At 36.8% G+C, this 22,575-nt stretch overlaps 1 protein-coding gene across 1 annotated transcript in view; it reads left to right on the top strand.

Annotated features, from left to right (window-relative positions):
• PLXDC2 (plexin domain containing 2) overlaps positions 1–22,575 on the top strand; it is a 435,546-nt gene that overhangs the window by 226,207 nt on the left and 186,764 nt on the right. Inside the window, exon 5 of the mRNA XM_040645359.1 lies at positions 11,967–12,036. Coding sequence (XP_040501293.1) covers positions 11,967–12,036 — 70 coding nt within the window. The remainder of the gene's footprint in view (positions 1–11,966; positions 12,037–22,575) is intronic.

Genomic DNA, 22,575 nt, shown 5'->3' with positions numbered 1-22,575 from the left:
GTTGTTGTTGGCAGGCTAAATTTGGATGTCTCTGGTGACTTGATCAGTTGTTTTCTCATACTGCACAATTTCATTTTTTCCTGTGCATCAGAAAATGTGTTGAGAAGTGCTTATTTTTCTAAATGATTAACTCAGAAGTCAATGTAATTTGCTGTCTCGATTAGGCTGCTATCTAGACCACGCATTTTTGCCTGAGTTCTGTTCACCCTAACAGTAAGTTGCTTTTATTTATTTTTACATTGGCTGGTTGGATAAATTTGCTGCTTTCTGTCATTTGATTGCTCTATTTCAAGCAGGACACTCACAGTTTATCAACCTGGCCTTATTTGCCTTTGTTCTTAGGATTTTCCTCTATTTTAATAACAGACTGGCATGAGTTGTCTCTCTACCTAAATTTTGGTTTAATGAGTTCATTTTACTATTATTATTATACTTAAGTCACTTACCAATTTCGAGAATAATTCTCTGTCCCAAAGAATGTATTATTTGAGGGACTTTTATGGAGAATGAAGGCATGTCTTTGTTCCATTCCACAAAACTAACATGAAATTGCAGTAGCTGAGTTCTATTCCTCTGCATCCCAGGGAAATGAGTTGGTCTACCTGCCTTAAAGCTGGTAAATAAATACCAGAAAGATCTATTCCTTCTCCTGCTGATGGCTTTAATAACACAGATTAAACATTTCTTAGGCTCACCTAATGTGCTGAGTTTAGTAAATGTGTCTCACTGATATAATTATCTAAATAAATGTATATTAGTAATTATTTAAGCTACCCTTGAGACCCTTCCTGAATCTAGGAACCACTTTAGACATAGAAAGGGCTTTGGAGAGTCTTAAAGATAGCTTTATGAACCCCACAGTGATCAATTTTTATTCATGTAACAAGCCTTAGTTTTCCAAACCAAAACATACTTAAAAAAAAAAATCATACTCCAGTTCATCATATTTCAGTTCGATTTAATCTTATTTCTCTATACTGTGGCTTTAGTGGATGACTACCATTATTTGTGTAAAATTAAAGTCAGAGGAGGTAATCTTATTCATCCTCTGTGACCAGTGATGGCTGTAAAATAATTCTAGATAGAAAATGGGACCCAAAGCCATGTCTCAGGTGGAATAAATAAGTTCATTTACTCCTGTCTTTCCTTCTATATTCTCTTCTCCAACCTATTTTTTGATCTTTTCTGAGATCTCTCCATGAGCCCATGAAGACTTAATAACAGTTAATTTTAGAAAACATGACTGCAAAACATATTCACACCCTGAAGTTGTAAAATGATAAAACTTTCACATGACTCTTGCAGGGAAATGTTTTATAACACAGAAAAATTAACAAAACGTGGAATATAATACTCTTAAGGGGGACTACTACTAAATGAAAATAGACTTAATTCTTATGACAAATCTGAAATTATAGAAGATAAAAGATTTAAGACATTTTGGGACTGAGATTTCTTGGACAAGCTAGTATTTTAGAATCTTTTAAAAATATTGGTTATACTGGGGTACCTGGGTGGCACAGTCAGTTAAGCGTCCAACTCTTGGTTTCAGCTGAGGTTGTGATCTCAGGGTTGTTGAGATTGAGCCCTGCATTGGGCTCTGCGCTCAATACGGAGTCTGCTTGAGATTCTCTCTCCCTCTCCCTCTGCCCCTTCCACTCATACTCCCTCTTTCTCTCTCTCTCACTAAAATAAATAAATATATCTTTTTAAAAAATATATGCTAATTTTCATTATCTTAATATTTGTCTATTTCTTTTTACCAACTTATAGCCTATTGCTTACCTCACATTGTTTGTTTATAAATTGGCTTCCCAGTAGAATTGCTGTTGTGCCTCGGTTTCCAGCCCCAGAAAGTGGGTGTCTCTTTCTTTCTTTACTGGAGGTGTTCTGTTAAAATGCCAGTGGAACTAGAAATGAACCACCTGTAGCCACTGTCAATTGGTGATGAATTGCCAGGAATTTCTTATCATGCAGCAGCAACCTGAGAAGAAATACCAAGTAAGGTTCATTGCTGATAAATGGGCCAAGGGTGAGGCACCCAAGCCATAATCCCCTGCAGGGTAGACTGTAGAGATGGGTAGGTATTCCGAAGGGAGCAGCTCCCAGAAGCTATATTGGGAGGCATCATTTTTCACAGCCTTTGAAAAATCCAGAAGTTGCCAGCTGTGGTAAAGTGTTAAAAATTGATGAATCTGCATAAACGATATAGAGGGTTCTTTGTATTATTTTCATAACTTAAATTTGAAATGATTTCCAAATAAAAAGTTAAAAAAGAGAAGTTGAGAGTGGAAGACGAAGAGGTAAAACTAAACTTGGCCTAAATTTCACTTTCAACCCGCAATCGAGTTTTGAATTATGTAGTTACTCTTCTGATGAACTTGGCCTTCATTGAATGCCAAGTCTTAACAGCTCAGTTGAAAGGCAGCTTGATACCATGTTTAAATATAAAGACTTAGAAACCGACTGCCAGGATTTGAGTCCCCACTTGGCCAACTACTGCTGGGTGACTTTGAGTGCGTTGTTTACTCTCTGTTCATCACTTTTCTCATCTATCAAATGGGAATGATAAGAGTACCTACCTTCTAAGGTTGTCATTAGTATTCAATGATTTAACATTTGCGCAGCGGCTGGCGTGGTGCTAGAGATGTCCGTTACATTAATGCTAATAATCATCACGCAAATGTTCAGCTTTTTTAGAACAGTTATTTTCCACTGACGAGAAAGAAGGGAAGACAGATTGTAATCCACTGAGGCAAGGGCGGACCTTTGCAAACTGCAAAGGATACATCCGTAGGAGTATTTTTTCCTGCCCTGCCCTACTTGAGGATCACTGGTCAAGGACATAATAAGAGTGTCATTGCCATCGGTGTACTGTGGCCACAAATCACTGCTTAGGTGACTGGCTGACAGGTACCTCTATGCTTCAATTCCTGAAATGGAAAAATTTCAGGCCACGTAAGTGTTACCAGGCGAAGTGAGACGATATTATCCAGAATGCAGTCTATTTACCCTTTTAACACATTTCACGCTTGCTAAAGTTTCCTTACAGTACTGTTTTTAGTGTTTCAAAGACCATTATGTGACATAGAACCTTGCTGCTCCAAGTAGGGTCCCTGCGGGAAGTATCAGCAGCCCTAGGAGCTTGTTAGAAGGCAGAATTTCAGCCCCTTCACCCCCAGACCTACAGAATCAGAATCTGCATTTTAACAAGCACCCCAGATGATTCTCGTGTACACTTCAGCTTGAGACGCCTGGTGGAATCTGCTGCCTTGCTTCTAGAACAGCGTGGAAAATCCAGAAGTGGCTTCCGGTTCTCACCCTCCTCCCACCCACCCTCCGAGGGCTTCTTTATAAAATCCTGTTACTCTTTCTCTGTTCTCCTGAACAGAGTTAGTCTGCATCATGCCTGAATGGTAAATATTCACACAAACTACTTTGAATAATCCTCTAAATGTGCAAATACAGGCAAGCTACTGCAAGCCCAGTGTTTGCTGGGAACCATGCAATGTGAGAGGTCAAAAGATACACTGATAGTTCCCTTCATCTCTAGTTCCTTTGTAGGAGCATCAGGTAAGGCACAATGTTTCCATTTTGTTGCCCACTACAGTCCCATGCACAGTGTCATTCAATATGCAGGTTAATTAAGTTCTTAGTTCTGTTAAGAAAAAAGTGCTGAAGCGGGTAGAATTTCTAACTCAGAAAATCAATTCAGTTGATGGGCTTTATTTCTGAAAGGAATAGCCAGTCTCTTGTCCATATATTTACATATTGATTACCCTTTTCCATGAACATTTTGATCTTTTAATTAGGTTTCCAGTGTTTTTAGTCACTGGATTAACGACCATGTCCTGTCCACGCCTTCCAGGCTGTGAGAGGTGGTTAACATTGCATTTTTACAAAAAAAAAAAAAAAAAATTCTACATGATAAAAACATTATGAATTATACTGGCCACTGCAGCTATTTTATTTCTGGACTACACTCAGCTCATTTATGGCCGAGAAGCAGGATTTTACTTTTGGGGCTCTCAGAAGAAGTTGGTATCGCGGCTGCGTACGTGTATATGTCTCTCCATCACCCATTTTCTCTCTTTAAGAGTTGCTTATTGGAGAAACCTGTCCATTTAAATTTTTCTATTTCCACATCTACATACATGTGTATGTACTCAGATTTATACACTCTACTGTCTCAATTTATGTTACTTTTGTGATGGGATCCATTTCCGTGAACTAGGTGAATAGACCAGTGACAGGCAAATTGCCTTTGAGAATTGTAAAAAAGAAAACAAACATTCTCTAAGTTTAAAAAGTAGGCCCCTCGATCTGTCCTTGGAGGGTAAGAAATGGAATCATCTACACCACAAACGTGCAGAAAAAGTGGAGTTCAGGCTGTGCTCATGTCCGTTGAGAATGGACCTGTGTGTGGCCATCAGGCCTCAGTGGCACGTGGCTCACCGTGGCTCTGCCCAGCACAGCTCGGTCCATCCAGGCCCTGCGATGCTGGGTTTCATCCAAGAACACTGTACCTTTTTCAGATTTTCTCTTTTTTTATGGCTTTGGCCTCATGCATCTAGGAGCCTTCTATGTCTTATTATTACTACATTTTAAGGGAAATTGTTATGTCTTCTAAGGACAAAAACATGAATGACTGATAATATTAAGGGTCCCAGGTAGAAAACACAGTTATGGAAGGTGTGATAACAGGTAGGAAAAGAAGCACCTGGTATAAAAGAAGGGGATTAGAACAATATAGTGGTCAAAACTGAAGAGTTTTGGACTCAAACATATGTGGATTAAAAGTCTAGCTTTAGTACTTCTAGTGGTTAGAACTTACTACTTTTTTTTTTCCTTTTGTAAAGTTTTCTTTTTAAATAATTTCAGGCTTATTAAAAAACTTTCAAGAAATATTGAAAGAGTTCCCATATAGCTTTCACCTATCTTCCCCAAACATTAACACCTTATATACTCATGGTACAATTACTGACACCAAGACATCAACACTGGGGCTATACTCTTAACTAATCTGTAAGTCTTGTTCATATTTTTTAATTGTCCCCAAGCCATCTGTTTTTCTTATTCAGAATCCAATCTAGGACCTACATTGCGTGTATTTGTCCAATCTCCTACCCTCCTTCAATCTAGACAGTTCCTCAGTCTTTCTTTGTCTTTTGTGAACTTGACACTTTTGAAGATTATTGGCCATTTACTTCATACAATGTCTCTGATTTAGGGTTTGTCTACTGTTCCTTCACATTTTAACACAGGTCTCTGTTTTCGGCAAAAATTACTTTTTGCGGTATCACAGAAATGGTATTTTGTCCTTCACTGTGCTGCATATCGGGACGTACATGATGTCACTCTGTCTCATTACTGGTGATGTTAACTTTCATCACCTGCTTTGGGTGATGTCTTCCAGATTTTGTTCCTTCACTGTAAAGTTACTGTGTTTCCTTTAGTGATGATCAAGTATCTTTTGCAAGATACTTTGTGACTATGCAAATATCCCGTTTCTTATCTTACTTCCATCTTCTAATTTTAGCATTCGTACTTGCTAAATACAGGCAAAATACTTAGCATAATGTCTGATATATTAAATGTTAATTCCATTTTCCTAACCCCAGTAAATACAGTGGTTATGATTATTTCAGTATAACAAACATGAGAGCATCATAACATTGCTCAGAAACATAGTATCTAATTGTGATATGATTCTATTGGTAAAGCAATTTGTCTGCATTGATATTAGAGACAACAGATATCACATCACATCCAGCTATTTGTTAGGAATCAAATAGGGAGATACTTTTGTTTAGGAAACTAGTTTCAGGGAACTGTTGCTATGCTAGACACCTTCACGTGTGTAATGTAATATTGACCATCATTGATTCAGTGCTTATGAAGGTCCACCTGTTATTTGGTCATTTGATCCTTATAATAAACCTTTGAGGAAATGTCTTGACTACAGATGAGCAAACTGTGGCTTAAGTAGGTTAAATAATTTATGAAATCACACAGCTGCTAAGCACCAAACCTGGGACATAATTTCAAGTCCCTCTGACTCCAAAACCATGCTAGATCATCAAACATGAGGAAGGAACCATTGCAAACTGAAAAATAAAGGTTCATCTAGCTCCATTAAGAGAAGATTATAAAATGTGTGTTTTGTGATTGGTAAAGGAGTAAGGCTCTGGTAATCGATTCTAAGCATTTATAGGTGAATGAGTTTTATGTAGACTTTACCCAGGTTCAAGAGAATTGCTCAACTGTTTTGTGCATTCTGGAAGAGTATATCACATCACCATTAAGAAATTAAGTTTATTCATAGTTATCTACAAAAAAATTATAATAAAAATGATTATTCAATCATTTTTATTTACTAAAAATATAAATCTTATTGGAAATGAGATAAGTTATTCAGGTATTCCAGATGAAAGCCAGTGTCACTCAAAATATCCATGTAAATAAAGCAAAATGTATGTTTTTTCTTCAATTTTGCAGTTCCTCTCAATGTTAAGGCTTGCTGTAAATAAACTAAAAATTATATGTCTCAAGATTTATTTGACTTACTTTTTGAAATGTTTTTGGGAAAAATAATACAGATCTCATTTTGCCAATAATAATCATAATAATAATATCCCACCTATTTGACAGCCTCAGGATACAAATATGTGCCCCTCAAACATCAAATTATTTGAATGATTAAAAATAGAATGTTAAAACGTATGGATAGAAATTAATGATTGATTCATGAATTCATTCTTGAATAAATGCTCTCTAAATTCTTCGGACCCTTTGTGATATATCATGAACTCATGAAATCAGCAATTACTTAAAGTTTAGTTATGACTAATTTTCTTGCCACAAGCTTTTCACCAGGATTATGTCTTATACAAATGAAATAAAGACAGGGGAACCAGGAAAGTGTAGCTTTGCTATTGTACACAAGAAGATGTCTTTTAAAAAAAAAAATTGTTAGTGTATAGAAATGCAACTGATTTCTGAGCATTGATGAATTGCAGGGAGATTGGTAGGAGGAGGAAGGGAAAAATGAAGGAGGGATGGTAAACAGAGAGGGAAATGAACTATGAGAGACTATGGACCCCGGGAAACAATCTGTGGGTTTTAGAGGGGAGGGTGGTGGGGGGATGGGCCAGTCCAGTGATGGGTATTAAGGAGGGCACATATTGCACGGTGCACTGGATGTTATATGCAAATAATGAATCATGGAACATTGCATAAAAACTGGGGATGTGCTGTATGGTCACTAACATATCATAATAAAAAAATACAAACAAGATGTCTTAAAATAATAAAGCAACTTAATGACATTTTTTAAAAAATGGCTTTTAAGATGATAAATGTGCCCCTCTGTATACTTAACTCATATTAGGAAGTTTCTGTCTTCCAGGTCTTACAGGCACTGGCAAATTAATTTATCGTTGTAATACCACTGAGAAATAGGCAAACAAGTTAAACTGGAATAGTGTTTACTTAGGATTACAATTCCTGTGTTATTAAAAAAGAATTAGCAGCGATCATAGTAATTAATCTGAAACAGATAGCAATTGGCATAAGAAAAATATGTAGAAGAGGCAATAAGAGGTGCAGACACACTTAGAGATCTGGGAGGATGCTCCTGATTGAGTCTGATAGTCTGTTCCCAACAGTAATTTCATGGGGTACATTGTAGGAGAGCGAGATGTGGTTTTAAAGGTCACAGTGGTACATGGCTGTACCTGCCATAAATCTGCACCAGACCACCTGGGATCTATTTATATACTTCTACAAACTCCTCAAAGAATGTTTCGTAAGTTTATCCTCTCCCATATGAAGAAGTCATATGTGCTTGCTTGTCTCAAAATTACCATTTCTCTTTTCGAATAATTCACTGCTTTCCACAGAGTGTAAGGAAGTAGCAAATTCAGTTGATTTTATTTATGTCGCACATGCTTTTGAAAATTTCACTTCTGAGCTTTTATTTTATATTTTTTCCAGACTGTTAATTAATAATCACATGACAGGTTTCCTGAACCCTTCCTCCCTTTGCATGACATACTGCTTAAAGGATGAGATCCAAGACAGGATAATGTGCAAAGTATGGTAATTACACTGTAGTTTCAATATTATGTTGGCTTTTGTTTACGGTGGCTTTTTGTGAAAAAGTCCAGGGCTCTGTTAGCCTTTCTGATTGCAGAAGAGTCCTTTGTTGCATGTACAACTTGGGGTCATTGTTATTTATTTTTTATTATGTAGCTAAAGGATGCTTAAGTAATGAGTCTTCTCACACCTAACCAAAATAACTCTTTGTCTTATACTCTTTCTCTCAATTGGTGGCACTCTGGTCCACCAGTCACCCAGCTAGAAACCTGTCCTTTTTTCTAGACTATCTTCCCTCACTCCCAATTTAAGTGTCCTTCCAACAATCACAAAGTCCTTCTGGTTTTACTTTCTACCTATATTTTGACCCATTGCTTCTGCTCTTGTGGCTACAGGTCTCATCTGGCTAACTTCTGATTGTTGCTTTAGAAAAGTCAGTGTTAGTGCCATCCGCTCTGGAGTAGGTGGCCTCTCTTGGCCCTTATTTTGCCCCTGTCTAACCCGGCTGTTTATCCCTATGTGATATTCCCCTTCACCACTTTGTGAACCCCTTGAAGGAAGGAACAGGGTGGTCCTTACTGACTGTTTTACCCCCAGCCCCTGATTTATGACCTGGTATATATAAGGTGTTAAATAATTGATTGTCAACTGGATGAATGAACAAATAAAACTTTTCTTCAGCTCCCCCCATGCCTGTTTTATATACTGTACTGAGACAAAATAAATGACCCAGTTATCCGGGGGCAATTATATTGCATGTATAGTCATTTAGCTTCAAAGTACATCATGAAATTCTGGTACATTTTATGTTTGTTTGTGTTTCGATATTGTTTGGTTGTGTGTGTGTGTGTTTTAAGGAGGGATAATAATAATTTTCAAAAATTTGCCTTTCTGTGTGACTCTTCTCATCACTTTGTTTTAATCTCAGTAATTAGGACCATTGCCTTTGTTGTCCATCAAACCCAGGTTCGAATTCTAGTTTTCCTCTTGGGCCATTCTTAACCACTCTGATGCTGAGTTAGTTTCACTCTGATACAGTAATTTTCTGACTCTTATGCAGTTGCTTTATGTGTGTGTGTATAGAGAGAGAATGTTAGGTAAGATAGAGTAAGAAGATGTAACTTGATCTGAGAGGTCGAAGTAGGACTTTCTGGACGTGATCCTAGCCAGTCCCTGTTGATGATGCTTCTTCATGTTCCTCCTGCCTCCCTGAGTTCACCCGAAGCCATGGGAGACAGTTGTAACATATCAGCAGCTTCCCAGCTTAAGTACTTTGTCTCTTCTTTCTGCCTGAGAGTACAAGCATGGCAAGTCTGGTGGCGAGGGGAGTTAACCTCCATTCAGTAGGAGATGGGAGTTCCTGGATAAATGTCCCAGCCCCCCTGACCTCCAATGAAAAGATTCTGAGTCATGTCTTCCTTATTGTTTCTCAGAGGTTCTCCAAGGGGAGAACTAACTATAAGCAGTAACATACCTAATAATATGTCTATCACCAGTTTCTCTTTCCTTGTCTCACTTTTCCCACTTTCTTTAGCAGATGCTTCCTGATCACCTTCCAAACAAACTATCTGCACCTAAATCTTTATGTCAGAGTTGATACCAACCAAACTAAGCCAAGGCTTCAAGAATATGGAAGCCATGACCAACGAAGGTTGAGAGACTATGGCAGTCAGAAGAGACATGATGTAACAGTACCAGAGCCAAGGCTTAAAGGTGGCAGTTACAAGGCAATAAGGATGGTCTAGAAGATGGGCTGGAGCAGAAACTGGGAAGGGAAAATTGTGAGGTAGCAGGGGCCAGTTAGTGTTGGGCCTTAGAACTAGGGGAAATGGAGCTGAGACACTATGAGGAAGTTATTAGGCACCTACATTTGGGAACTATTACTCACTGAAAAAAATGAGTGGATTTCACAAGTATCGAGAAGGTAGCATCTTTCTAAATTTCCTTTGCTATTCCTTGTCTGTGTCAGGGAAGCAGTCATGGTAGTAACTAAGGTAACCCGGTCATTTCCACGGGGAAACATTTCAATCATTGGTATTGCTCTTCATGATAATATAGTAGCAGATTTTTTTTAAGAACTTATTTACTTCTCAAAAAAAAAAAGTCTTAATGTATTTATGCGTCTCAGCCTTCTTCTAAAAATATTGAAATATTTGTGGTGGTTGAGAAACTAATGCCATATTCTTCCTGTTCATCTGTGTAGTAATTGATAGAGTTCGTTACTGATATATGTTTAAACCCAACTCCTACTCTCAAAGTGAGGATGCCAAAGGGTGGTAAACTTTACCAATTTGCTTGTGAGTATGGAAATAAATTAGAATGATTGAGAACAATACACCACAGCAAGCGCCTTTATAAAATTATTATTGATGTCTTTTGTGAGATACATGGTTTTGCCATTAAACCTTTTATTTGAGGGTTATTAGTAACCACACATTTCAGTTAGTGCTGTGAAAATGGGTTTTATTGTTCCCATTAGTCAGCAAAAAATAAAAATGGTGATAAACCCTTTCTGAAGATGCAGCTTTCATTAAAAAGGAAGGAACAAAAAACTAATTGAAAGTTACTATAAATTTTGAATCATTAATTTCATGCCAAATAAGTCATTAGAAATCTCTGATGATATAAAAAAAGCAGTCATTTGCAAAATTGGAATGAGCAAAATTCAATCTAGGTATACTTCTGTATTTTTTTAATTTGCATATTGGGAGAGCTATAATATAGAAATTGTTGAATTTTAACAAAAAGCCTTTTGCTATAGGTGGTTTGTATGTGCTGTGGGGCTCTAAACCAGCTAATTTATTTCCCTCAGGGTCCTTTTATTTCAGTTGGTCATCTTTGTTATAACTCACTGTTTTTCTTACTTCTTGCCTAATAATAATGTATCTGGTTCCTATCACTTCACTATAAAAAATTAGGGTTTTTGTTTTGCTTTGTTGTGTTTTGTTTTTATTTTACTAAATGTATTTTATATATATATTTATATATAGTATAAATTGTATATGTGTTTAATGTATAAGTATATGTGATTTATAAAAACATAATATATATTTATAAATAATATAAATATATAATATATGCATATAATGTATAATAATAAATTAAAATACATATAAATAAAACTAAAAAGCTTCAGTCCCCTTTTTAGAAAAAAGAAGGGTGAAATTTATGAACTATCTTCTTAAGTCTCTCCAGTTTTCTTCTATGCAACGGAAAAGTAGTTCTCCAGTAACCAGCATTTCTTATTCTTCAACTCTGCTTTTTGAAAGTGGACATAATGTACTGAATATGGAGAGCTCATCACACCAAAATAAAAATATTTGCAGGTCTAGGTTGCAGTGCAAGGTATCTTGTTCCATGAAACTGCCTTTCGTTATGGGAGGTACAGAAGACAAATTGAATGTATAATTGCATAAAATAATTTTTTGGTGTTGTATCTAGTGAAACTTGACAGATAACATGCTCTACTATTTTGGAGAAAACTAATCAAACTAAAAAGAACCGTAAAATAAATTGGTCACCATGATAACTGAACTGATTCTTAGTGTACAACTAAAAGTCAATAATGATGTTAAGAGAGAGTAGCTTGAATCAGGGTGGAAACTTCCAGATTCCTTTTGTAAGCACAGATCAGACCAACAGACCATAACAGTGCAACTTTTTTTCTTCTCACATACTTTGAACGCTTAATTACTAGAAAAAAAGAAATCCTTCATTACCATCTAGGAGTCAGGTTCGAATAGCCAACTGCAATCAAAGTGGTACAAAGTAGAAGCGTCATTTTTTTTTTTTTAAGTGGAAGGCTTTTCATTTTACATTTACTATTATGCACATTATTGATTTTCTTTTCTGGTTGTTGTTCCTTGCAGAGAGTGAATCTGTCCTTCGATTTTCCATTTTATGGCCATTTCCTACGTGAAATCACAGTGGCAACTGGGGGTAAGTGGTTTTCTACCCATTCACCTTAAAGAATCTACAGTTTCACTGTAGTTATTATTTTTAATTTACTTTACATTTCAAGAGGGTCACTTATTGGGAAAACCATTGTCTTCTATCACAAAGTCATGAGTGTAAATAAAACCTAAGAAAGAGTATCGCTATTGGAAAAACTTTTTAGCAGGAAAAAAAATGTAGTTATAATAATTTTCAGCTTAGATTGATCTGTTTTCCTTCTACTTTTTTCCCCCTTCTTTTTCCTTCTACATTTTAATTCATTTTTGGTAATATGGTAAGATTGCATAAATGGGAAGAGACCTAGGAAAAAACAAAAAAGCGCTTAAGGAAGTTGTTACAGTATTTCTCTTTTCTCTTAATGTATGGAATTGGTTGGTATAAATAGAAAGACACATACCACCTCGTGTATACTTTTTAATTATTTAATTAGCTTTAATTATTTGGGCTCTCACCCCACCCCTTTAATGCCACTTATGTTGACTGGCAACTCATTTGAATTTTAAAAATAAACACTGAGATTCAGCTTGTAATCTTTTAGTTTTATTTTCTGCACAACCTGTGGCGGTTACTTTGGAGATTAGCAATACCCTAGAACGGCAGTTATTGTTCTCGATAGTATATCCCAGAAGTTAGAAAAAAATGTAATCCTTGGGTGCTATGAGCAGAGATGAGCAAAAGGCCAGAGAATATCCCTGTATTCTGAGAGAAAAACATAAAAATGGAAGCTTAAGTAAAGAAGTAAGTAAAAAGAAACCCAGAATTGGGAGGAAATCTGCAGAATGCCCATGCCTAATGCACCAAAGACCACAGTCCCTTTCCTTCACTGGGTTTCATCATTGCTTTTCCAAATGGCAGGAGAATCCTGTTGATCACTAGTGCCACACTGTAATGTAAGAGTTAGAATTATGTAGGATTTGAAATAAGCTTTGTAACTGAAAATATCAATGAGCAAATGAAAGCTTTTGAGTACCTACTCTGAGCAATGATAAATAGAGGTAATTGGATTACATAGCCTACTGGACTAGTAGAGTGAAGCAGAATGTGGGAGTTCCTTAGAAAATAGAAATCATGAAACATGGGTTTTTCAGGGAGGACAAAGCTCAGACAGGTGTGAAAATCCTGTAAGACTTTATAGAGAAATTATTGTTTGCGGTCTTTGTTAAAGGACGTCTCAATTTCAATGGTTGTGTAGGAAGGAAGTGTAGGTCCCGTGGAAAAGTATCTTGAGTAAATATACAGAAGAAATGTAAGGTATACTTGGGATAGCAAATAATTGAGTTTGAATGAAGCTGGGGGTGGGCTTACAAAAAAACATGGTATATTAAGATGAGAAAAATAGATTGGGACAATCTTACATACTTCCTCAAGAGTCAGTTGGAGTCATTAGTCCTTATTTAGGTAAGTGATGAGCTTACGAAGCTGAATCCAGACATTTGTGTGATGCCTTCAAGTGTAAAAGACTGGGGTTAGTGCACAGAATTGGAAGAATATTGCAGTAGTTCGTGTGACACGTATTGAGGGCCTTGGCAAGTCTGTGGCTTCAAACAGAGAAATGATGCTGTCAGCCAAATTTACAAACTCAAGCAGAAGAGCTGGTTTTAGGGAATGCCAATGGCTTCAGTTCTGAAACTATTAAATTTTGTGTAAAGAAAGGACTAAATATGGGCCACCTGGGTGGCTCAGTTGGTTAAGCATCCAGCTCTCGGTTTCGGCCAAGGTCCTGATCTCAGGCTTGTGAGATCGAGGCCCGGGTTACTCTCTGTGCTCTGCACGGAGTCTGCTTGTCCCTCTCCTTCCCCCTCTGCCCTTCCCCACCCCACCCCCAATAAATAAACAAAATCTTAAAAAAAAAAAAAAAAAGGACTAAGTAAAAGCTTCGAATTCACACAAGGACCATGTGTTCTTGAACTCACTGTGGACTTCTGTGCTAGTGTATTACATGCCATTTAATAGCCATTTAATTAATGTGTTGAAGGATTGAGAGAAAAAGAAAAAGGTAAGATGGAAAGATCGCCCCTGAATCCATGAATTCCATCATGCTTCCCAGCATCTTTAAAGTATGATATAAGCATGGTTATTTTATAATACGGACATTAGGCATATTTTCTGACATTTGGGTTACTAGTGTTCCACTGATTTTTAGAAAATGAATTCTTAATCACATTTATTCAAATTCTATACACACAGTGGTAAAAATATAGGCACCTTTGATTTTCAGCTTCTCAAGTTGTTTTATCCTTAAAAGTCATGTCAGTGATTCAGCCAATATGAACTAAGATTTCCCTTAGCTGAGTTGGTAGGAAAACAAAAACAAAAACCCAAACAAATATCTATATCATCTTTACTGCTTCAAAGTACCACTTTCCTTTGAAAAGATCCTCAAAATAAGTGAAAAATCTGGTGTCTTGAATGATCTCTATCTTCTTCGAAGAAAACACTAATGTGAAGAAACTCTTTTTTTTTCTCTACTTAAAATACACTAGCCTGGAACTTGCATACATAAATCCATACCCTGTTTAATGAGGCACAGCTGCGATAATTTAGACGTTTACCTGAGTTTCTTCAAAATGAAATCAGAAATCTCCTGTAAAAGTTTTCAACTAAAGAAATAGCTTCTTTGCACTTCTGTTGGTCATTTGGTCAGTCATTACTGATGGGAGTCCCTACTGTGTGAAAGACACAATATGTGATACTTCGCCGTATGCAAAGAAGGATAAATTACGGGTCCTGCGCCAAAGCTTAGAATCTAAGAGGAGGAAGGGGTATATGGCTGAACTGAAGAGGAGGCTGCCTGTAAATGCTGGCAGAGCAGAAGGCTGCTCCAAGAGGAAACCATTCCTGTTGGGCCAATCAGGAACCGATTGTCGCACTGGCCTCGAAGGAAGGTGGAAGTTTAGTAGGCAAAGAGGCAGGTGGAGAAGACATGAAGAGGAACGGGGCGGTCCATACAAGGGGATGCTGAGCTAAGGGACAGTGCTGAACCTATAGCGAACATAGCTGGAGGGCTGTCAAGTACATCTGTTTATCCTGAATGGAGGGTTGGAGTTAGGTCTAGTGAGGGGAGATGGGAGGAAGGATGGAATAGACCTTGAACATTATAAATTTGCATGATATCCAGTAGGTATCAGAGGGTTTTGAGCAGAGAGCAGATCTGGCCTGTGCTGGCAGTGGAGATCAGGGTAAGGTGAGGGGGGTGGCGGCAAAGAACCCAATTAGCAGTAAGGCTTTGGGTACTTCTGCAAGGGTGGGTGCGGTAAAGAAGGAAAGAAGGAGCCAGTGTAAGACACGTTGTTGAGTTCTTTCATCATTGTGGTTGTGGGGGTTTCTAAGCAAAAGGATCTGTGAGGACGTGGTGAGTAAAGCTAAGAACAGCTTAAAAGAGGACTTGTGAACAGACTTTTGATGGATCTCCTCTGTGATTGACTAGGTGTGAGAGGCAGATGGACCTACCTGACAAATGTTCCTCACGTTAGAAATCCTGAAAAAGTTATTAACCGTAAATGGCTTGGGAGAAAAGTAGAAACCACGAGTGAGGTTAAGTCAAGTCGACTGCAAGCCATTCTAAATAGATCGGGAATGGAATTTTTAAGTAGGGACACATGGGTGTCTGTGAAACGGAAATGAATATTCTATTGACTGTCAGTTCTCTTCAGTTGTGTCTACAGATTCCTCTTGAACTTGTTTTTACATTGGATTGGGGAAAAAAAGTGAAATGTGAAAGTCGGTATTTTCAACCACAATCTCCTTCATTCCTACCACACCGTTTTCCCATTTCCCATGCCTCCTTAAAATCCAGCCCCCACCCCTTGTCTCTTTCTCTGTTCACATAGACACAAATTTCCTTAAGCCTGAAATGACCTTAAAGATGTCTGTGTTACTGCTAGCATCAGCACCATTTCAAAACAGGAAATAGTTTAAAAATACAGACATCTACATAATTTATTGTGACCCGTCTTTGTACTTAAATATATATATTTCATTATGAATAGACTTAAGTTTATGGTTAAAAATGTAAATAAAAACTAAATATTTGGCCATTTTTTAGTAAATTATAAACATGAATCTTTGTTAAGCATTTTAATTTTCAAAAGCTTCCATCATCCATACGAACAACACACAAAATGAATTGGAAATACCATCTTATCTCCTGGCTTACTGGTAACAGAATCTGAAAGCATTCATTTATCTTTTTATTTAAAAGATACTTCAGAGTACAAATATCCCAGCCATTAAAAAACTAGTCCTCTGTGCATCTCATGAAAACATCTTCATTAACGGCACCACGAAGCTGTGTTTCTTGCTTATCACACTGCCTTCATTTTCTTGCTATATGAAAACTCTAATTGGTTCTTTTTCATTATTAAGCTGCTAAGGTGATCTTCTAAGTGTTTCAAAAAGTAGATTTAAGTGTGAGGATTTGTTTTTTAATTCCTGTGACCATCACTTGTAATGATATCTTTCTCATGAGCCCATCATGAGCACGTACACATGATTACGATGCGAGAAAAGGTGGGGACGGGGTAAGCGATGCTTTCAGAATCGTGGGGGAAGAGAAAGGATGACACTACCCAGATAATTCTGGCCCCAGAAGCCAAGTATGTAGACAGATGCTGATTCATAATTAAAATCGTGTGTGGAATTGCAGGCAGTTGTACATGAGATTAGGAATCAAAGATGACATAAGTTAAAAAGGTAATGATGAACATTATTACTCACCTTCATTGTATGAAGGATTTGCCCTCCCTTCCCTTCCACATGAATTTCTAATTGGAGGTTTAAATAGAAACAAAACTGTTTAGAATTTTTTCTCAGGGTACAAAAGCAGTTTTATTCGCACTTCTCTGTTTTCTTTTTCCAGTTTTTCATTTTTTGTTTTTTTGTTTTGTTTTGGTTTTTTGCTATAACTGACATACAGTGCTGTTTTCGTGTAAGGTGTTGAATATTAGATCTCTTTTATTTCATGTGCCCTGTGGTAACTAATAAAATATATAACGTTCCTTATGTCATCAGTGTTTAAGATATGAAAAATCAGAGCACGGCATTAAGAAAATCAAAAAGACAAAAGTAAAATTTTTACCTTCCTTCTTTCCCTGCCTCCTCCTCCACTCATTCCCCTCCCAAGAAAAAAACAGATATTACCCTTTGAGCTATGGTATGTTAAATTCAAATTTAGGGTAATTTCCTAAATTTGGTCTATAATTATTTGGGTTTTTTGTTTGTTTGTTTGTTTGTTTGTTTTTTACTTTAAGTCCACAATAAGAGAGGTTAAAAAAACAGTGGTGGGTATTATTTTGATTGGGTTTTCCAGATATGCATTAGCAAATCTTCCAGCTTCTCTTTTGCTCTCACTTCCAAATAGTCATATTTTAATTGTAGTCCCAAATAATATTTCATGCTTTTTAGAGGGACTTGATTAATAATAGTTATAACAGGCTTTTAAAGAGTGGAAGAGAGTTAGTTATTACTCATGCTGATTGATTTATAAATACCAAGTCTGTCGTCTTTCAAGTGGATAACCTCATAAACAGAACAGAGTGCATCCATTAACTTTCTGAATCTAGTGAAAAAGTGAATGGAGTTATTTTGTCTTTTATTATTACTATTACTATTGTTGTTATTATTAAGAGGAAGCAGAAGCTGTGGGTCTCTGGAGATCTGATGCGTGAAGGGAAAGTACTGAAGGGATAGATGCTGGACGAAATGAAGCCATCCACTCAGTTTACTAATTTAAAAGTAAAAAACAAGGTTTCAAGGATTCCTGTAAAGAAAGATAAGTTTTGTGATGTCTGCTTTGCTGAATCTAAATGATTCTCTGCGAAGTACCTCTGAAAACCTGAGAGAGTTCATTTTAGCAGTCCTCCTAGCTGATTGACTCTTTCCCAAACGGTCTAGCATCCAGAAGTAAATCCGGCCGATTCACCAACATTGCTACTATGTTTTCACTGTGGCTTTATGAACTGCATGTTCTCAAGCCCCGTTGTTTCTTCTGTGTATCGACACATCAAATTCCATTAGCACTTACTCCTTGGGACCTGGGTTAAGTATGGTTGGAGATTAGAGCAAAAGGAGAGGGGCCACACAGGAGATAGACTTGAGTCAATAGGAATGAGCAAGAAAAATACGACAGGCAGAAATATGGGCAGGATAAAGCAAGAAACTTCTAGAAAAACAAAAAGGAGAGGACCATTAATGCATGGTGGTTAAATCATGATTGGGGGCAGGAATGGTGAATGTTGATCAGCCGGGATGAGAGTCTGGGTAAAAAGCACATTCTCCAGATTTAACACCTTCCTTTGCCATGACAGCCGCAGAGGAGTCTACCCATCAGTAGTGCTTAGACATTCACCTAGGAACATTTGCCTCTGGAAGGCACCATCTATCCTCTCAGGGATCCAGGTTTTATTTGAAACATTGGCAACAAATATTTTGCTTGCATCCTGTCCTAGTCACTTCATCAATAATTCAGAAAAATAACAATATTGCACAGATGCTCAAATATATTACCCAGTTGAAAACAAAGGGAGTCTAGGTAACTAATTAATAAAGTAGCAGTGCACAGCAGCTGCTCTGACATTGTCTGATCCTGGAAAAGAAGGGGAAAAAATACTAAGCACTTCACGACTGACTTTGGACCCTAGCCAAGTAAGGAATAAATTCAGAAAAGCTCCCTTAATTCCTACTGAAGCCAGCAATTGAAATTCAGTTTTTTGGAGAAGCAGTCTGGCATCTAGGTTACGATAAATAGATTCAAATCAGAATATATAGGTTCCTAAGTCAGACTAGTCATAGCTGTTGTAATCTTCAGCAAATTACTTTCTCTCTCTTTTGCCTCAATTTTCCAATCTATAAAATAGCATAATAGAAGTACCTAGGTCAGAAAGATTTTTGTTCAAGGTTAAGTTAACTAATAATCTGTTATCGATACCTATTTCATAGAAAATGCTAATTAATAGCATATACTGTTATTACTCTACTTTTATATATGTAATTTGTCTCTTTTATCCTTTTCAAAATACTTCCTCCATAAAGCCGGGCTTGCTTATTAAAGTATTTGGTCTTGTTTTCTTTGATGACATTATCCATATCTCAGAGAATGTTTCGGGACTTAACTTGTCATTATCTCTAACCGCTCCTTGTAAAGGCTGGCCCATCCATTCATGAGGGGGAGGGAGAAAGGGTCTAGATGACTCGGGATGTCCTCCTTTACCAGCATAGGCGTATCTGTCATCTCTAACTGTGCTGACATTCTGTGACTCTGGCTGCCTCACAAAATTTAACAATTTTGTAACACATGGCAGAAGAATCTTGAAATGTTTCTCTAGTTGTGGTATCATAGGCTATAACTGGATAACAGGCGTTATTATAATCAGCCGGCCACACATATCATGCTTCCTATTCTACCCTTTGTATGAGAAGAACTTTAAGAACAAGTCATCAAAGCATAAAGTTAGTTACAGCTCATTGATAGACATCCCCCCCAGCAACATCCAGATTGCCTTTTATAGATTTGAGATTCACTTAATTGCTAATAACCAACTTGAAGATGTACTGAACACCCAACCACGAATGCAAAATTAAATATTTGTGTAGTTAAATTTATGTGCGATGTTTTGCCTTTGAATTGGGAGACAGATTTCTTTATGGGTACCTGTTATTTCAATGCTAACTAGTATTTTCAGGATCTTTTCTTATTTTTTAATACGTCGCAGAAAACCAATAGGTGTACTATGAAAACAGCTCAAAATGTTATTCTCATTTCAACTGATAGAGTTCTGAGGCTGAAACATAGTATTAAAAAATAATAATTATAAGTGTTTTGTAGTCTATTTCTAATGGGGTTATGGTGGGTTAAGATTAGTTGTTGGTCTGACTAGCTGGAGGGATACAGGGATATTTTCATTTAATCTGATTGGATTATTGTTCAAATGAGAGGTTTCTGCTGAAGGCAAAGAAGATAAAAAAAACATTTTTAATTGGTTTATTATCAATTTCCACAGCTACTTTAAAAAGCAAGTATCATTTTAGTTAATAACATGCAGAGAAATTCCACAGCACTTTTAGATTACTCTAGAAAAATAGGAAATTAGGAGAATTTGGAACAACTAGATTTTGCAAAAAAAAAAAGTATTATGTGTTAAAGAGTAAAAATCCAATAACTTTTTTAATTGTGGTAAAATATAAATAGGGTAAGTTTTACCATTTATGGGTTTACTATTATGAAGTTTTAGTCATTGAGCTCAACTCTGACTTTTTTCCTCCTGTTTTTTTTTCTTTGAAGTAGTAATTCCTTTAAGTTATGTTTCCTCCAAAATGCATTCAAAACACAGCTACTCCCCAAAACTTTACAGCAGTGCACTCTTGTAAGCAGTGTTTACTATTCTCCCTTTCTACCTTCTCAGTTCTCAATAATTAGAGATTATTTTGGAGAAGTTTTTAAAGCTATTTGTTGAACATTAGGTAAAATCAAATAAAACTGATTATATAATTTGGAAATTGTGGAGTACTCCTAACTTGTATACATTTTAAAAAATAAGACTTATGAGAAGTTATATAACTAAAAATTAAAGTTATAAGATGGTGTGTTAACACGGAAGGAACGCTTATGACGATCGTCAAGATATAAAATTGTAATTACATACAATAGTATTTATTTTAAAATACCATGCAAATAAAATGGAAGGAAAAGCAATGCTGGTTGTTTTGTAATGGTGGTTATTTTTCTGTTTCTGAGTTTACAGATGATAAGTTGAAAATAAGATATTTCAATCCTTTATTATTATAAAAAGTAAATAGGAATCTGACTTCTTTTCAATGCAGATGGCTACCAGTTTATTTTAACACCGTTTATTTTTTGTATTTGTCCCACTGATAAACAATGCTATTGCTAAAGTCTTTTATTTTCCATAGGATTTGAAATATATTATGTGGGTTAACCTGATTTCTTCTCTCATGAATATAAAATATACTAGAAGAAAACTAGAGAGAATTACTTTGTAATCCTGAAATTGGATATATTTTACTAAGAATAATACAAAACTCTGAGGCTCCTGGGTGGCTCAGTCGGTTAAGCATCTGACTCTTAGTTTTGGCTCAGGTCATGATCTCAGGATGGTGAGATAAAGCCCCACATTGGGCTCCATGCTCAGGGCAAAGTCAGCTTGAGATTCTTTCCTCCTCCCTCCCCTTTTCCCTCTGCTCCTTCTCCCTCTGCTCCTCCCCGCTCGCAAGGGCTCTCTCTCTCTAAAAAATAATAGTAATATTAATAATAATAATACAAAACCCAGAAACCATAAAAGAAAATATTGATAAAACTGCATATATTAAAATTTGCATATATTAAAAATTCCTGTTATTTAAACATCAAAAATTAAGAAAAAGGATATAAAAACCTAGAAAAATATATGCAACACACATGACAGTCAATGGGCTATTTTCCTTAATATATAAAGAATTAGTGTAAGAAAAAAAATATGGCAACTAAGCAATGAGCAAGTGGCAAAGGCAGTTTATTAAAAAGGAATTACAGGAACTCCTGATTTCAGCTCCCCATTACAAAGATCTTAGAAGTTGTCATTCTCAGTTTAACAGCAAGAAAAAGCTACATAAGCTGAAAATCAGTGACTTCCGTTGGACCCGTCAGAGAGCTGAGCTTACAGGACAAACGACCATCCCTAGAATCTGGAGGGACAGGTGTATCCAAAGAGATAGAATAGGTATCTGATTACATGGACCAGAAGCCACTGGCACCACGAATTGGTAATAACATTTAAATGGTAATTTCAAGAGTGGGAGTGTGGATTAGCCAAGGAGTAAGAAACTCCTGGAGTCTTAGGTGGACCCTTAGGCTTATATGGGCTTACCTTCCAGGAGCCCTATCAGGTTCTCAGAGTGAAAACCTGAAAAGGGTCCCCTCATGGCTCTGCTGGGAGAGAGGAAGAGTAATCATTGTGGAATACATATAGAACTTTCTCCAAAACAAAGGTCTAATCTTCAGGGAAAGATTTTTTTCTAGGGCCTTAGCCTAGTTAGAAGATGCTTTTGTGTTCCCACTAGAGCTGCCTGGAACCTTCCTGTCTCGCAGAGGGGAAGATAACAGTAACAGCAGATAGTCAATAGAAGTCAGGGCTTCCAGGAAATACTGTAAGAATGCTACAGCCAGGGCGGGAGGGTGGGGGGGACACTATTCCACTAGAAAAACACTTTGAAGGTCACAGCCCAAGGACATAGGCCCTTTAAAAACTGAGAACCTTCTAAAATGGCAATTTGAAGGGAAAAAAAGTAATGGGAAAAAAATCAACCATCCAAGAACTGTGGGACAATAATAAAAGATGTAACATATACATAATTGGAATATCACAGGAGAAGAAAGAGTAAAAAAGAAGAAATATTTGAAATACTAGTGCTGAAGAACTTTCCAAAATCAATGACAATCATCAAGCCAGGAACTCAGCAAACACCAACCAGGAAAACAAACTAACACACCCAGGCATTTATTTTAACTGGGGGGGGGGGGGGGGGGGGGGG

This window comes from Ursus maritimus, unplaced genomic scaffold (genome assembly GCF_017311325.1).
Source record: "Ursus maritimus isolate PB19 unplaced genomic scaffold, ASM1731132v1 scaffold_31, whole genome shotgun sequence".
Taxonomy (NCBI): Eukaryota; Metazoa; Chordata; class Mammalia; order Carnivora; family Ursidae; genus Ursus; species Ursus maritimus.
The sequence above is the reverse complement of the archived record's forward strand: the minus strand, read 5'-3'. Positions and strand labels throughout refer to the sequence as shown.